Below are 18515 nucleotides of genomic sequence, written 5' to 3'. Positions count from 1 at the left end.
GTTTGGGTTATTATTATTTATTTTTATTTTTATTATTATTATCAATATCAATATTTTTGCTTGTATCATTATTTTTCCCAGTGGCTTCCAAAGCTGTAGTGCTACTTTATCATTTCTAGGTTGTATACTCAAAGATGGAAACTAAGGTCACCTTTCAGATTTACACCAAAGGCTCCTCCCTTTCCCATGTGCATCATATAACTATGTTTTTTTTTTCTTCTCTCCAATGTTCCACTCTCAGCCATTTCTTTCTTCTTTTTTTGGTCGATACATCAGGTTTATGTCGGCAGAGCTGTTCTTCTTTGTTGGCAATGGTAAGCTGCTGATTTTAAACATGCATCTGTTTGGGCTGCTGTAGAAACATGGCACCACAAAAACGGTGGCCTCTATAACGCGAGGCCCTTGTCGAGAACATGTATAAAAAGCTTATTCTTATATTAGGAAAAAAAAACAAACATGTTTAATTTTAAAGCAATGTTACACTTGTACAAACACACAGTATACTCAATTTCTGCCCATTATCCCTCTTGAATGTGTTGTGGAAATTTCTCCGCCTGAGAAATTTATGCCTGAGCAGCTACCCCTTCGCATTCCTCCAATAGACAAAGACCCTACCTTCAGACGGCGCTTTCACACCGCTTTGTCTACTGTAGGCATCGGGGAGCTGGCTCCCTGCTGGTGTGGCAGGAAGGTGCAGGCTAGATACAATACACAATATACAATACACTATACGAAAAAAGGACCTGGGGCCTCATGTACAAAGACTTGCGTGGATTTCCTACTGAAACTTACGTGTACGCCAAAACCCAGAAACTGTTGTACGCACAAATAAATTCAGATGGATCCAAGCACGTTTCTTTTGTACAACCCAAACCGTGCATCCTTCGTGAGAACAGGCTGCATGTGCACATGACATGCTTCAGCACTATTCTTAGTTACCTATTCTTTCCTGGTCCAATTCCTTTCCTGTATATGCACTTATACCATTCTGAGTCTGATAGTAATGCTTCGTAAGCAAGGCAATCAGAGATAGCAGACTTCACCCCATTCACACAACAAGCCTCTGGTGGCCTCTGTTGGTCATATTGGCAAGTGCAAGTGTGGAGGAGCAAACAAAAACAGACAGAGACAGACAGATCCACTAAAAACAATACTTCCACAGAGTGGGGTGAAGGCGAATTTAAAACTCGAAATTAAAAATAAATATTAATAATTATAATAATTAAATTTTTTCCTCATAATTTTGACTTTTTATCTCATAATTACGACTTTTTCATCTCATATTTTCAAATTGTATCTCATAATTCTGACTCTTTGGCTCATAATTTCGATTTATAATCTCATAATTATGATTTCATCTCATAATTTTGACTTGTTTATCTCATAATTATGACTTTTTATCTCATAATTATGACTTTTTTTTCTGGTGGAAAATAAACAATATAGAATAGAATAGAATAGAATGCCTTTATTGTCATTATACAAGTTGTACAACGAGATTTACTTGACTTCACCTTGAAAGTGCATACAGCTAACAACGAAGAACAATAACAACAACAACAACAACAACAACAACAACAACAACAACAACCAGAGTATGGGTCAAGGACATTAAAAAGAAAAAGTGACCCTAGTTAACGTGAGGTGGGTTTTCAGTTGCAGCGTACTACATTAAAAGGATAAACAGCCATCAAATTCTTATTGCACAATATGAAATAGCAGGTCTGTAGCAGGGTTTAAATATAAAAAGTGCATTTCTATGAGAATAATACAACAATATAATAACAAAACAATATTAAACATCTCAAAAGAACAAAAGCCACAGGGTGGTGTCTGATGCAGCTATTTCAACTTTAAATATATTTACAGTCCCTACTGTCTGTAACACCATTTCTACCCTTTAACTCTTATGTGTGTTTAGATTTCCTCAGTTTCACACAATGAGAATATAAAATTGGCAATTTTAACTGTTGTTTTATACGCGGTACTCGGGTTGATCACTAGATGGCGCTCTAATACTATTTTGATTGACTGTTCAGTGAAGCGTCAGGCCGTATCGGTGTGTGTATCTTGTCGACATGAACAATTAGACACCACTGCAATCCTATAAAATACACGATATATAAAATATACTCTGTGGAGTCAGATGCGTTTATTTTACAAGAGTGACACAGTCATTTATTTTACTTTTAAAAGAGTAAAACGATTCTCTTTAAATAGCCCCCACAGTATCTTCGGGAGGATAAACGGAAAGCACGTTTTATTCATGTTAACGTACTAACAGTTTTATATTTTATATATTTTATATAGTTTCTTATTCTGCAAACTTTAACCGACGGTTAAAAATAATAATCTGAGGAATAAAAGATTAAAAATGCTTGTGATTAAAATCACTGTGAGTGTGCGTGCACGTGAGGTGGATCATCATTCAGAAATGTTTGTTTATTTATTTATTTATTTTTGGTTGCACAAAAGAAAATACTACAACACGATATAGCCTATAATGGGCTATTTAATATATATACTGTATATATATATATGTATATATATATATGTGTGTGTGTGTATATATATATATATATATATATAAAGTGCAGATGCCGGAGTGTGTATGTGCGTGTGTGTGTGTGTGTGTGTGTGTGATCAGGGCAGAAGTTCGGAGCAGAACGATAATGGTTTATTACTGTGATGTTATTGCTTTAATGCATTGGTTCTCAAAGTGCGGCCCGGGGGCCAATGGCGGCCCGCAGAAACATTTCTTGCGGCCCCCGCAGTGAATTACAGTTGATAGTTTTAATCCAGGAGCTACTAAGCTTGTTAAATGTTTATTGGACATTACTGGATACAGACCAATACAGGGTCTCTGCAGGTTTCAACAAGTCAAATTTAAGACTTTTTAAGACTTTTTTAAAGACCATAATGAATACAATTTAAGACTCATTTCAAATCCACACTGGCAAAAAAGTACAAAAGACATGAAGGAAATTTGGAGCCACAAATCGTTGAACTTGCAATTACTCATCTTATGCAAGCAATTGGGCTTAACTGTGGGCTTTCATTAAGTTTTCTCCGCTGCTATGCTAAGCTGTAACACACCACTAGCTAGTGGTGCTCGATAAATGGGCAGCACAGGTGACCTACTTTAGTTCTGTGTTGTAGTTATTGTTGTTATCGCATCCTCAAAAACAGAAACATTTCAAAGCGAGACTGAAGTTTATGCATGTTTTAAATAAAACTAACGTTGATGGATTTTTAAGACCTTTCAAAATTGTATTTAAGACCTTTTATGAGATTTTAGTAGAATTTTAGACATTTTAAGGCCTTAAATTCAAATTATTGGATTTAAGACTTTTAAAGACCCCTGCAATAAGTGTAAACTGTAGAACTGCAATCTGGTCATTAAAATGATTACGAATGGGATTTATTTCTGTTTATTTTCCTTTTGGCGGCCCTCAGTCCAATGTTGGGTTCCTAAATTGGCCCTCAGGTATCAAAACTTTGAGAACCCCTGCTGTATATGATCAGCAGGTAGAGCCAAAGGCTACACAAAAAAAGAAAAGAAGGAAAAAACACATGCTACTGTAACACAATCACACCCATGTTAAACCATATTCTCATGAGACTATAAAGCCATTAAAATAACGCATCGGTCCAGTCACTTCTTAATTACGCAATACGGTGAGCACTTTGCGCACGTGAGCCTCTGTTTGCCTAAAACAATCAAATCAAACAAAGGCTTCTAAAGATGAATTACACCGATTAAAGTGTGTCTCGGTGCAGTTTGCATCCCAGGCTGCACTGCGGCTTTTTCTGTTACAGTAACACGCTGGAAATATCCCTTTGCTGTGCGCGCTGTCTATTGTCCTCCATTATATTATTGTTGGTCTCACTTTGCGCTCAATTTGATGGAGTGTTTTGCGCGGTGACGGTGACAGGTTTCGAGAGGCCATTCTCACACACCACCGGGAGACGAACATTCCCAGTTATCAGGCAGAATAAGGGAGTAATTAAAAGCCATAAATTATCCGCCGGTTGCAGCTCTCTCTCTCTCTCTCGTGGAGAGATAAGAGGGCGCGTTTCCAGAGCTCGGCTTGGAAAACAATGCAACAATGACACTGGTTCTTCAGCTCAGAGAGGAGGAGGATCAGTACTGGAACAGATACAGGTGTACATCCATTAAAAAGGGCTGGGGTGGGGGTGGGGGTGGGGGGGTAATAAATGTGGACTTTTCAGCAGAAAATGCGGGAATCAAAGTTGAGCCGTAAAACGCACAATCACATAATCCGTGTGTCGGTGCGTTTCTCCTCCTCCTCCTCCTCCTCCTCAGCTGTAACAGGGTGGAACAAAGCTGAAGGTGCGGAGCAGTGATAATCTTTAATCTGGATACACAGTAAGTGTGTGAGGCCTGCCCCCCCTGCACCACCAACAGCGCCACCACTCTCTGCTCAGAGAGGCCTGACATTATTGGACGCCGTCGCCCCATGTCCAAAAGCGTCCCGCACTGTGATTGGCCGAGTGACCTTTTATAGACGTTATATGCTCGTGTCATGTCTCCGACGTGTGTGTGTGTGTGTACTTGAATTTGTTGAATTTCTGAACCTGTAGTCCTCGTGGAGACCTAAAATCGGGGTTCTAGTGAACTCCATTCCTGATAATCGATTTGTGGTTATAGGTCTCCAAATGAATGGGAATCAATGGAGTATCCTTATGAGAATAGCTGCGCGAACCTGTGTGTGTATGTGTGTGTGTGCGCGTGCGTGCGTGTCTGTCCACATGGTAATATGATGTAAGGACTTTGTGAAGATCTGACTGTCAGCGAAGAAAAGGTGGTGCTGGTGTGTGTGGAGCACAGCACCCCAGGAACCATAGCGCAGTCTTGTGCCAAGTCGCCGACCATGACGCGCGGGAGCGCATTAACGCAAACAGGATATCCGCAGTTTGAGAATAATTATAGAATATAGCCATGTTTTAATGTTTCGGCTGTTGTAATATTTTGGATACACGCAGAGGCCCACTGGGTGTGGAAGTGGATTGAGAGAAGAAAAGCCGCGCGTTCTTCGCAAGAGCAGTGATGGAGGAACAGCGGCGCGTGAACAGCACGGACAGTGAAGGAGAGAGCGTCTCCCCGGCTCCCAGTCTGCCCTCGCCGCCCATTCTGCCCCTACAGGTCGCTCAGCAGGCACACAGGACCACCAACTTCTTCATCGACAACATCCTGCGACCCGACTTCGGCTGCAAGAAGGAGCACGGTTCGGGCACACGAACCGAGCGGCCGCACAGTTCCGGTCGGGAGCGCGTCCACTCGGCGGTCAGCAGGCCGGGCCTTCCCGGGACGCCGTGCCAGGACTCCAACTGCAGCAATGACAGCACCGCGTCCTCGAACTCTTTGGCCAGTCCCAAAAACAGCAGCGGAGACGGAGCCGGAGCCGGAGCCGCAGACGCTGTTTCCACCGGGAGCAGCGCGGTAAAAGCCGAGGAGAGGATCGGCGGTGGGACAGGGGAGAACACCGCCTCTTCGCGCGGCGTGATGCTGAACGGCACCACAGCGCCGGCGCCGGCACCGGACAGCCAGCCGCTGCTGTGGCCTGCCTGGGTTTATTGCACCCGGTACTCAGACAGGCCCTCATCTGGTAAGGCAATAGATTCATGAACAACTGCAACAACTGCGAACGTCCGGTTATTCTGATGATGATGATTAATAATTAACAGTTTCGATAAATACTTAAATAAGTGTCTGTCACAAAATGTTAAAGCAAATTCAACAATATTGATACTATCTATTTCCCCCAAATTAACGAATAAAAATAATATAATAATATAATTCCAGGCCATTTTAATTCTGCAATCAAACATTATTATTATTATTATTATTATTTTATTTTTTTTAATAAAAGGTTACATGTATTTAGCATGCATTTATATTGAGACAGCTGAGAATGAAGATTTGGAGACTCAATACAAGATGTGGAATCTCCGTTTGACCAGCATTTACTAAATAGGGATGTACAAAACATTGTTTTATTATTATTATTATTATTAGTATTATTATTACTTTGATAGTATTGAACCAAACCACGACATATTAACACGAAAAGGAGTCAGGGAAGCATATGTAACTTAATTATTAACAAGAGGAAACGAAAATCAGGGTTTAATTTTAAAAAATATATATATTTTATGAATTAAAACAATATACAATACATTATATCATTTGCTGCAGGTAATGGTTTTAATTGCTTGTAATATATATATATATATATATATATATAAATAAAACAATGATAACCTTTTTTACTGAGTCGAAACTATTAATCTAGTTGGTTAGAAAAGTTAGAAACTGCTACTTATGGTATATTTTTATGATTGCTTTGATGAATTATTTCAGTATAAAGTAAATACATGTTAATCAAAGCTTGTGTGTTTTTTTTTATGAACCCCGTTCTTCTCTTTATACAGTTACACGTTGTACAACTGAGGAAAATACAACAACGATACACGTGTGAACGTTTCGCGCAATACCATTTCTGCGGCTTTATACTGTGTTGATTCCTGTAGAATAGATGTTTGATTTATCACCGTGTTTTCTTCTACCGTCACTAAATTGTTGCTGCTGCGTGACTACACGCTGTGCTCTGTGTGCGCGCACAGCAAGTCGGTGTGTGTTCACGGCTGATGCACAGCTTGAGTTCAGTGTGAGGGTTCTAATAATAATAATAATAGTAATAACAGCAATTATTATTATTATTGCTGATATTACTATTATTATTATTATTATAATAATAATAATTATAATAGTAATAATAGTAATAGCCGCAATAATTATTATTATTATTTAATATTATTATTATTATTGCTGATATTACTATTATTATTATTATTGTTATTATTATTATTATTATTATTATTATTATTATTACAATATATTATATAATAATAATTATAATAGTAATAACAGCAATAATAATAATAACAATGTCAATATTACATTCGCGGCCGGTGCTTGTTGTTTTTTCCTGTTGATGACTAGCTGAATATTCATGTCTCCACTCTCCTTTCGCTCATACTGCAGGCCCAAGGACACGGAAACTAAAAAAGTCGAAAAGCGGCAAAGAGGACAAGCGGCCTCGCACGGCCTTCACGGCCGAGCAGCTGCAGCGGCTGAAGACGGAGTTCCAGGTGAATCGTTACATAACGGAGCAGCGGCGCCAGTCTCTGGCGCAGGAGCTCAACCTCAACGAGTCCCAGATTAAAATCTGGTTCCAGAACAAGCGGGCCAAGATCAAAAAGGCCAGCGGCTTCAAGAACGGCCTGGCGTTGCAGCTGATGGCGCAGGGACTGTACAACCACTCCACCACCACCATCCAAGAGGACAAGGAGGACAGCGACTGACTGACTGACTGACTGACTGACTGCTCCTATTCAGACACTCTGCACACTGTAAATACAGATAATGAAGACAGTGGGTGGAATATTTGGACGGATCCATCGCTCCTTAATTACAGACTCGGGTGATCTGCCGCGCAAAAACCAAAGATTTGATTGGAAACCAGAGCCTGGACACGTACACATGATAATAATAACAACAACGACAAAGGCAACATTTCATCCTGTGATAATGATGATGATGTTGGCCAGGTTAACTGCACTTCACTTGCAGCTTAATGTGTTTGCTTTGTTTGTGGATGACACTATACTGCAGCTGCTGCATCTGCTGCAGCCGCCGCCGCCGCCGTCGTCGCTACTGCAGCCCCATCAACACCACACATGGCCGTTTTAATAACAGGTTTCAAGGAGCAACAGAGTTCTAAGAACTGTAATAATCCTATATACGGTCAGTTTGACACAGTTACTACTACAACGGTGAAGTCCTTGAAGGAAACAACAGTTACGTAGAATAACTATGACCGTGTCTGTAAAATGCTTTCAGGAATATCATAGGAATATTATAGAGACACCGTTTAGTCAAGACCTATTATTATTATTATTATTATTATGCATTTTGTTTTTATTTATTTTGCGGGAGGGGAGATAAATGCCCAAACAACAGAAATATTCGCTTTTTTTTAAATCTAGAAAGAAAGAAAGAAAGAAAGAAAGAAGATCGGTCTCTCTTTTAAACTCCTGGAATTGTGGAGACAAATTAGAATTCATTTGACCACGAATCAAATTCAGATAAATACATGTTACAGTAAATAAAATACATTTAAGTACGTGGGAAAATGAAGTAGTTGAATGTCTTGGAGTTATTCTTTGATTGATTCCGGAATCAATCATTCATATTCCTTTTTTTTTTTTAATTCCTCCTTATCCTCCCCCCGCCTTGTCCACCAAACTGGGACAGTTCATTTTATTCTTCGCATTCTCAAAAAATGACGAGTTAATTTTAAAAGTCATTCTCTGTCTAAGTCTCTCTATATGACATCTTCACGATAATGCTGAACGTGTTTCTTCTGTGTTTTTCATTCTTACATTTACACGCATTTTACATATGGGTCACTTTCTAAGCTGCATAGATTGTGGTTTATTTCGGCAGGTGAAACTACAGACACGCGTCAAATAGACGGAGCGGATGCATATGCATAATGTACATTTAAACCATGTTGCCACATAAACACTTTTATATCGAAAAAAATAAATGAAAAGAATCCTCAGGAAGCACTTTGACCATTTTTCTTATACAAAGGCCTGATATCCAATTACTAAATTGAGTTATTGTGTGCACGTGCAGAGGGACATATGAATCTATATATTCTTCGGTCTCCAGAAACCAGGTGGATTTACGGCTGTGATATCAATGCTGTTCAAAGCGTTGCAGAGCATGAAATTGCTCCAGCTCTCTGTGCTCACTCGTGTCATCATGGCAGCTCTTTGCAGGCTGTAAACAGAAGAGATGGAGCTTCTGGAGAAGGAAACTGTCTCTAACCCGCACGAAACTCAGTCAGGTCAAGGCCACACATTACGCGCCCTGCAGGTTCCAACATCTTACATTTTCCTTAGAACAATAAAATAAAGAAAAGTGTCTAAAACAAGGCCTTATGAAAAAAAACAAAAACATGTACATGTATTTATGTCTCATTTTGGTGAAAATATGAAATATATGAATATGAAATTATTCCTTATCTTAACATCGTTTACAAAGAAGTATCTAAAACTTTACACGTCATCTGAAGTATTTATGCAGGTGAAACGAAAAATTTGACATTTGAATTGTTCACTGTCTTTCATCTGTCTTTTTTTTTAAAAAAGAAAGAAAAAAAGAAGACACTTGATTGTTCGAAAAAAAAAATCGAAAAAGACAACAGCAACCTCCAGTAAAATAACAAAATAAGAAAGAACAACGTATTTTTACTTTTCTATTAATTATAGTTTTTAGATTTTTTATTTTATATTGTTTAATATTATAATAAGAAAGTTTAATTTCTGTATACATTTCTGACACATCCTCAACCCTGAGTAGATCATCATTTAGTGACACATCTCTGAATCTAATAAGCCAATAAGGAAAAAGTACACAGTGAACAGTGAAATGTGTGATGGTTACTTTGAGAAATGAAATCAATCATCACTTGCAACCATTAACAAACCCGTCATATTTATATGAGATGGAAATAAAGTGACCATGAGTAGGAAAAACGAATCTCAAGTACTGTACTTGAGATTCGTTTTCGATCCTACTTTGTTTATTCTGCAGCAATTGTTCTCAAATAAAACCAGTTTTATAGATAGATAGATAGATAGATAGATAGATAGATAGATAGATAGATAGATAGATAGATAGATAGATAGATAGATAGATAGATAGATAGATAGATAGATCATGAATTGAATCAAGCAGTTTGTGTTCTAGATGTTCTAGATCATTGGTTCTCAAAGTGCGGCCCGCGGGCCAATGGTGGGCCGCAGAAACATTTCTGGCGGCCCCGCAATGAATTACAGTTGATAGTTTTAATCCAGGAGCTACTAAGCTTGTTAAATGTTTATTGGACATTACTGGATACAGACCAATAAGTGTAAACTGTACAACTGTATTTACTATGTCATCCAATGTTGGATGACATAGTGACACAGTATAGTATGACGTTTTTGTCAAAGTTTGGCATTTAAATTTTTTCCCAAATTTTTTTTCACATTTTGGACGACACAGTATAGTATGACGTTTTTGTGAAATTTTGGACCAAATTTTTTATGGAAATTTTTTTTCAAATTTGGGACGGCATATATGTAATTTTTGTCAAATTTTGGACCTAAATTTTGTCTGAAAAAATGTGTCAAATTTAGGACAGCATATATGTCATTTTTGTCAAATTTTGGACCAAATTTTTTTTTGATTTTTTTTTTCAAATTTGGAACGGCATATGTCATTTTTGTCAAATTTTGGACCTAAATTTTGTCTGAAAAAATGTGTCAAATTTAGGACAGCATATATGTCATTTTTGTCAAATTTTGGACCAAATTTTTTTTTCAAATTTGGGACGGCATAAAATGTACAAAAAACAATGTACAATTTTTTAACGACATAGTATAGTATGACGTTTTTGTCAAATTTTGGATCAAACATTTGTTTTCAAAAAAATTGTCACATTTTGGACAACGTAGTATAGTATGTCCGTTTTGTCAAATTTTGGACGCCATAATTATTACAAATGGGATTTCTTTCAGTTTTTTTTTCTTTTTTTGTCCCTTTGGCGGCCCTCAGTCTAATGTTGGGTTCCTAAATTGGCCCTCAGGTATCAACACTTTGAGAACCCCTGTTCTAGATAATTTTTTAATGTTATGTGTAGTGTTAAAGCTGCTCAGGGAGTCTCAGATGGTAAAGCTATGTTGCTGCTGTTGCACTATGTAATTATTTTGGACCAAATTACTTATCGAGTAAGCATCTTCCTGATAAAACCCTATTTTCCTTCAGCCTACAGGTCATCTGTCATCCGGAGCTTCATGCTTCTCTAAAAGCAAGAGTTTGCCTCTTCTATAATCACTCTTGAGCCTGTCCAAAGAACATGTCCCCTCCTAGTCCTCTTAAATAAGAAAGAAAACAGAAGCTTGCAATTGGCCAAGATCAATTTGTCAAATTCAAAGGTAATGTTGTGACAGACTGACTGGATTTTTTTGCCTCTACCTGTTTTATTCCACTCTGCTGATGCTGCTGGCCTCGGATCAGTGTGGAAGAGAAGTGGAGGTTTGCTTCGTCTCTGATTATACAGCAGAAACAGTTAGAGGATTTTACAGTTTATTTGCATCACTCCTGATTTATCATTCCATGCATGTGCAATTGCATGATTAAAGCATCGTGCACACACGTGTGTGTATGTGTCAATGCAGAGTGTGATTCAAAACATGTTGAGGAATTAATTAATTTCCATACAACTATGCAGGTCTCTCTCTCTCTCTCTCTCTCTCTCTCTCTCTCTCTCTCTCTCTCTCTCTCTCTCTCTCTCTCTCTCTCTCTCTCTCTCTCAGCTACAAATCATATTTAATTTACATGCAAATGAAGGTAATAAACAGAGAGACAACACTACTGCTGTTCTTCCTCCCCGCTGATGAAGAAATGTGTGGGTATAGAATAAAAAAGGGCACCTCAATTCAACATATAACTGTCTGCGTGGATCCATTATATTTTAATTTGAAAGAATAGAGCATTGTGATCCTACTCTCCTGTATAGGAGCAGTGTGTTTTGTCAACTTCACCAAGAAGTTGCAACTGTTCTTTTTTCACTTAAAGGTGAAGTAAGTAGTTTATAGTGCCATCTAGAGGAGAGGCTGAAATTTACAACAAAGAACTGCTCCTCTGCTCACCCCCTCGCTTCCCTGATCGCTACGGTGTCCTCAGCCGGTCAAATGTCGTCCTCGTCGTCTTTCTCCGTGTCAGCAGATGAGGTTCGTGAGGCGAGGGAGAGGGCGGAGCTACCGCGGCCGTAGCAGACGAAGCGGAGAGAGAGGAGGCGGGACTTCCTGCTACAAGTAAAGAGACGCTTGATTTGTTCTCTCGCATTTGTCCTTACAGGCTCCGGTAGAAACATGGCGTCTCGCTGCTAACAGTGGCTATGCAACCGCGGCCCGCGACCATGTTATTTTACATGACTTTTTGAAACACTACGAAAATGAAACAAAAACTATTATACAGCGACTAGACCATTGGTTCTCAAAGTGCGGCCCGGGGGCCAATGGCGGCCCGCAGAAACATTTCTGGCGGCCCCGCAATGAATTACAGTTGATAGTTTTAATCCAGGAGCTACTAAGCTTGTTAAATGTTTATTGGACATTACTGGATACAGACCAATAAGTGTAAACTGTACAACTGTATTTACAATGTCATCAAATGTTGGATGACATAGTGACACAGTATAGTATGACGTTTTTGTCAAATTTTGGACCAAATTTTTTTTTGAAAAACATTTTCAAATTTGGGACGGCATATATGTAATTTTTAATCAAATTTTGGACAGAAATTTTGTCTGAATTTTTTTTTCAAATTTGGGACCAAATTTCTTTTGGGAAATTTTTTTACAATTTGGGACGGCATAGTATTGTACAACGTTTTTGTCAAATTTTGGACCAAAAACTTTTTTCCCCCAAAATTTTAAATTTTTTAATGACATAGTATAGTTTGACGTTTTTGTCAAATTTTGGACCAAACATTTTTTTTCAATTTTTTTTTCACATTTTGGACAACGTAGTATAGTATGTCCGTTTTGTCAAATTTTGGACGCCATAATTATTACAAACCCAATAATGCACCCAAAAATTATGTCTGTCCCAGCAACACCCACAGATATGTCAGACAGAAAATTAGATAATAAGGCACATAAATACACGCACACACGCACACACACGCACACACACACTGGTTGGTAGTGGTGGGTGGTGGAGGGAGGAGGCAAACTCCACATGCCTCCCTTGGTCTCACAGCCTGTCAACAAGTGAGCTGTGAGGGCAGCAGAGCAGTTGTGGCAACACATGTTCACCTTTGTTTTATCATGGCTGAGTAACAAACGTGGCATTGAGATGTAAACGCCTCCTCTGCTGCTTAACAAAGTGTGTGTGTGTGTGTGTGCGTGTGTGTGTGTGTGTCACCAAGCTATACCTGCATTCAAGGAACAGTGATTACATTACAGCAGATCTGGCGCATCTTTTATTCAATATCATGTTTTGAAGGAATCTGATATATCCCTTGTATTTGTGATGTTGGGCTACATTAATAAAAATATGACTAGAGTCAATTTAAAATTGCCCATTGAATTTTAGTGCTCCATGTGTGCAACAAACACGCATACTTGACCAGGAGTCCACCTCCTCTTAGGCCTCGTTTTCTCCCAGACAAACCATGCAAAGGAATTAGCAAGTTCACAGACAAAAGCATTTTCAAGAAGATCTATGTTATTTGGTTTCGCACCATCTGATGCTTAAATGTGTTTGTATTCACCTTCACCCAGAATGAACGGTTGTTTGTCTCCGTTTGTGTTTGATCTGCGATGGACTGGTGACCTTTCCAGAGTATACTCCACCTGGGGTGGGGTTTCTCTGTCTCTGTCTCTGTCTCTGTCTCTGATGATTGTGATACGTATTTGTCTGCTTGTATTTAATATTTAATATTAAAGGTGACATAGAGTGGTCCTGTTGCACATAAATGTTAGTTATGGAGGTCTACTTACATATATTAACTTGTTTTTATGGTCAAAAACCTCCTAGTTGCTGTAAACAAGCCGATAGAAATCCTCTTTTCTGACGGTGTTTTTCTGCTGCGAGATTTCAGAGTGAACTTTCACCCCCAGAAGACAGAGTCTTGTGATTGGCCAGTACTATCCAGCACATCCGCTCTCAGAAGCACAGCGCCCCCCTCTGGAACGGTGGATGCACTGCTCCTCATTATCAAAACATTGTTTTAACAGTGTTTAAAAATAGCTTCTTCACGACTCCCCGCCTCAGTCCCTTTGACGACCTTTGACCCGGAGTCAGACCCAGAGTCAGAAGACACTGTTGCTCGTGAAACACCTCCACAACGGACGTTATTCTTCTTCTGCGGTTCAATGTACGTAACCGGATGTGACCGGACTAGTGCCCGGAGCAGGACGATCGGTTGTTCAGGAGAACCGCTGTTTACGTAACTATTACGGGATTTTCAGAGATCTCGTTGAGCCCCGAGATTACAATAAAACACAACGTTCTCAGCAGTGGCTGAACTGTTTGTTTCGAACCGTCAGGGCTTCATAAACAAGGTAATGACGCAGATACACACCAAAAAAACAGCGTTAATAGGAACTTCCGGTCTAGTTCCGCTTTAAAACTAAAACATTACATGGAGAAAACTGTTCTCTTACAAAAAAAGTGTATTGATGAAACTTAAAAATAGAAATTAAAAGACACAGAGATGTATTCCAGATGCCACATTCATAAAGATTTCTTACTTGACTGCATTGTTGTTGCCTCAAGTATCCACTTGTGTGTTTGATTAATTATGAGCTGGTGGTGGTTTTTGTCAGAGTGACTGGATTGAGACATACAGGTAAAGTTGAACTCCTGCCTTACTGTGACTGATTGTACAGGAATGTTCAATCCCTTGAGGTGAAGTCAGAGCTGAGCCATGGCGAGATCCTCTTCACCAGCTGTACATCAGGTCCACAGTTTTGTTAACTATAGCATGTCGGTGCTTGCTGTGATTGGAGGTGTTTTTCTCGGCCTCGGTTTGCATGTTGTTATGAATTATGTGTTGAAAGGAACATCGCTTCTCAGTTTGAAACTCAATGGTTCTCACTATTTTACCCACTGTATAAATATTGAGTTTGACGATTAGATCTGACGTGAGAGTAAAACTGTGTCAATAGGCCTATGAAATTCCAATGACATTTCACAGGAGGAGTTCCTGGCATGATCCATGCCTGCACATGTCGCACAAACATATGTAAATCTGCCTATGCTGTACCATTACAACATTGTTAATGGTTTTGACAGTGTCCACTGTTTTTTAACCGTTTGGGACGTATATGAACTTCCATGTGCAGTTCAGTGGGGCTTTGCTTATATAATATATTAAAATATTGCAAACGTATGTCAAGCAATTTCAATTACTCTTTTATGTAGCCTGCAACATCATGCATGATTAGTTGATTTCCATTTGATGTTTGTGTGTTCATTATTGTGGCCTGATGCACTGCTCCTCATTATCAAAACATTGTTTTAACAGTGTTTAAAAATAGCTTCTTCACGACTCCCCGCCGCAGTCCCTTTGATGACTTTAAACCGGAGTCAGACCCAGAGTCAGAAGACACTGTTGCTCGTGAAACACCTCCACAACAGACGTTATTCTTCTTCTGCGGTTCAATGTACGCAACTGGATGTGCCCGGACTAGTGCCCGGAGCAGGAGGATCGGTTGTTCAGGAGAACCGCTGCTTACGTAACTATTACGGGTTTTTTCAGTGATCTCGTTGAGCCCCGAGATTACAATAAAACACAACGTTCTCAGCAGTGGCTGAACTGTTTGTTTCGAAACTTCAGGGCTTCATAATGACGCAGATACACACCAAAAAACAACGTTAATAGGAACTTCCGGTCTAGGTCCGCTTTAATTGATTTATGCTACATCATCATCTTAAGTCACAATCACAAACTCTCTATCAGTATGTGTACTACAGAACTATCTTAAAACACTCATTTGCATTTTTTATATTACTAATGGAAACACATGAGTTACCTCTTTTTCCTCCATACTAAAGTAGAGCTGAAAGTAAATCTGTTTTATTTGCAACAGTGTAATCAGTTCCATATGGGACTCCTACCACGAAGAGAGTCTATAAACATTTGAGGTGCACATCCAGCAGTTTCTAGAGTTCAGCCCGGTGAACAAGTGGTGATCACAAGACACTGGTATTGCTTTTATCACCATTTACCCAACCCCTTGAAAGATTAGGAGCTGGCAGACAAAAGAAAGCATGTTCAGAATTAGAAATGCTGTTAAATATTACATTGCTCACATACAAACACAGAGGTTTGTGTCCTTTTAAAAACTTTAATTTATTTAGACAGCCTAAACCATTGGTTCTCAAAGCAATGAATTACAGTTGATAGTTTTAATCCAGGAGCTCCTAAGCTTGTATATTTATTGGACATTACTGGATACAGACCTGTATTGAACTGTATTTACTATGTCATCAAATGTTGGATGACATAGTGACACAGTATAGTATGATGTTTTTGTCAAAGTTTGGCATTTAAATTTTTTCCCAAAAAGTTTTCCCATTTTGGATGACAGTATAGTATGACGTTACTGTCAAATTTTGGACCAAATTTTTTTTTGAAAAAAATTGTCAAATTTGGGACGGCATATATGTCATTTTTGTCAAATTTTGGACCGAAATTTTGTCTGAAAAAAATTGTCAAATTTGGGACAGCATATATGTAATTTTTGTCAAATTTTGGACCAAATTTTTTTTTGAAAAAAATTGTCAAATTTGGGACAGCATAGTATTGTACAACGTTTTTGTCAAATTTTGGACCAAAAACTTTTTCCCCCCAAAATTTAAATTTTTCTAACGACATAGTATAGTATGACGTTTTTGTCAAATTTTGGACCGAATTTTTTTCTGAAAAAATTTGTCACATTTGGGACGGCATATATGTCATTTTTGTCAAATTTTGGACCGAAATTTTGTCTGAAAAAAATTGTCAAATTTGGGACGGCATATATGTAACTTTTGTCAAATTTTGGACCAATTTTTTTTTTTTTTTTTTAAATTGTCAAATTTGGGACGGCATAATATTGTACAACGTTTTTGTCAAATTTTGGACCAAAAACTTTTTCCCCCCAAAATTAAAATTTTTTTAACGACATAGTATAGTATGACGTTTTTGTCAAATTTTGGACCAAATTTTTTTTTGAAATTTTTTTTAAATTTGGGACGTCATATATGTAATTTTTGTCAAATTTTGGACCAAATTTTTTTTTTTTTAAATGTGTCAAATTTGGGACGGCATAGTACTGTACAACGTTTTTGTCAAATTTTGGACCAAAAACTTTTTTCCCCAATTTTTTTTTAATTTTTAACGACATAGTATAGTATGACGTTTTTGTAAAATTTTGGACCAACCATTTTTTTTCAGAAAAATTGTCACATTTTGGACGACGTAGTATAGTATGTCCGTTTTGTCAAATTTTGGACGCCATAATTATTACAAATGAGATTTCTTTCAGTTTTTTTTCTTTTTTTTCCCTCAGTCTAATGTTGAGTTCCTAAATTGGCCCTCAGGTATCAACACTTTGAGAACCCCTGGCCTAAACAAAGCCATATCGCTAACCTTATCCATTACCAGTTAATGCCTAACTTTAACCTAACAACATGTAAATATTAATCCTATATAAACGTAAGCTACAGAGGACTACTGGTGATGTAAGCTGTTTATGATCAGAAAATACAACATACAAAATAAATACAAAACACATATAAGACATGATGCCAGGATAATAATAAACCTCTGCAACAAATGCCCTAAACATTTATACTTGTTTAACATTTTATCTCTGACGGATTATGTGCTCCTTCATATATCAGAATAAACACTTTTGAGAAACTCTCAGACACTGATGATGAAGAGCAACTGCTGCTGAGTGGGAGCTTGTGCATGCTGGCAAATGCACCTGCAGTAAGTTAATCAGTCATTGTCTCAGTCAGTGTCACTGCCTGATCCAGGCAGATGATAAATTGGGATCAACAAAGCCGGTCATTCACTCTTGCTAAAAAAAGCATATAACCAATTGCTTGTGGATGAACGATGAGCAAGAAAATAAGCCCCACAATTTTATGTATTTCTCACTCTCCTCCTGCAACAGAATTGCCCACATAGATGTCACATGTTCTGCTGTTGTGCTCAAAATGATTTGGAGCTGAATTTTTACTCACCTGCACCTTTTCCTAATATAATTCAAGATTGTTCCATCTAATTATCATCTAATTATTGTTAAAGGTCACATAGAGTGGTCCTGTTGCACATAAATGTTAGTTATGGAGGTCTACTTACATATATTAACTTGTTTTTATGGTCAAAAACCTCCTAGTTTCTGTCAACGAGCCGATAGAAATCCTCTTTTCTGACGGTGTTTTTCTGCTGCGAGATTTCAGAGTGAACTTTAACCCCCAGAAGACAGAGTCTTGTGATTGGCCAGTACTATTCAGCACACCAGCTCTCAGAAGCGTAGCTCCCCCCTCTGGAAGGGTGGATGCACTGCTCCTCATTATCAAAACATTGTTTTAACAGTGTTTAAAAATAGCTTCTTCACGACTCCCCGCCGCAGTCCCTTTTATGACTTTAAACCGGAGTCAGACCCAGAGTCAGAAGACACTGTTGCTCGTGAAACACCTCCACAACGGACGTTATTCTTCTTCTGCGGTTCAATGTACGCAACCGGATGTGCCCGGACTAGTGCCCGGAGCAGAACGATCGGTTGTTCAGGAGAACCGCTGTTTACGTAACTATTACGGGATTTTCAGAGATCTCGTTGAGCCCCGAGATTACAATAAAACACAAC

At 38.5% G+C, this 18515-nt stretch overlaps 1 protein-coding gene across 1 annotated transcript; it reads left to right on the top strand.

Annotated features, from left to right (window-relative positions):
* Positions 1–5071: 5071 nt before the first annotated feature.
* On the top strand, positions 5072–7389 carry LOC310926900 (homeobox protein engrailed-1a-like; the record flags this gene model as incomplete). The annotated part of the gene is made up of 2 exons (XM_083889108.1): positions 5072–5630; positions 7070–7389. 2 exons carry the CDS (start codon positions 5072–5074, stop codon positions 7387–7389), a joined length of 879 nt encoding a protein of 292 aa, XP_083745234.1.
* Positions 7390–18515: the final 11126 nt, after the last annotated feature.

Source organism: Microchirus variegatus, assembly GCF_963457635.1.
Source record: "Microchirus variegatus genome assembly, chromosome: 5".
NCBI lineage: Eukaryota > Metazoa > Chordata > Actinopteri > Pleuronectiformes > Soleidae > Microchirus > Microchirus variegatus.
The sequence above is the reverse complement of the archived record's forward strand: the minus strand, read 5'-3'. Positions and strand labels throughout refer to the sequence as shown.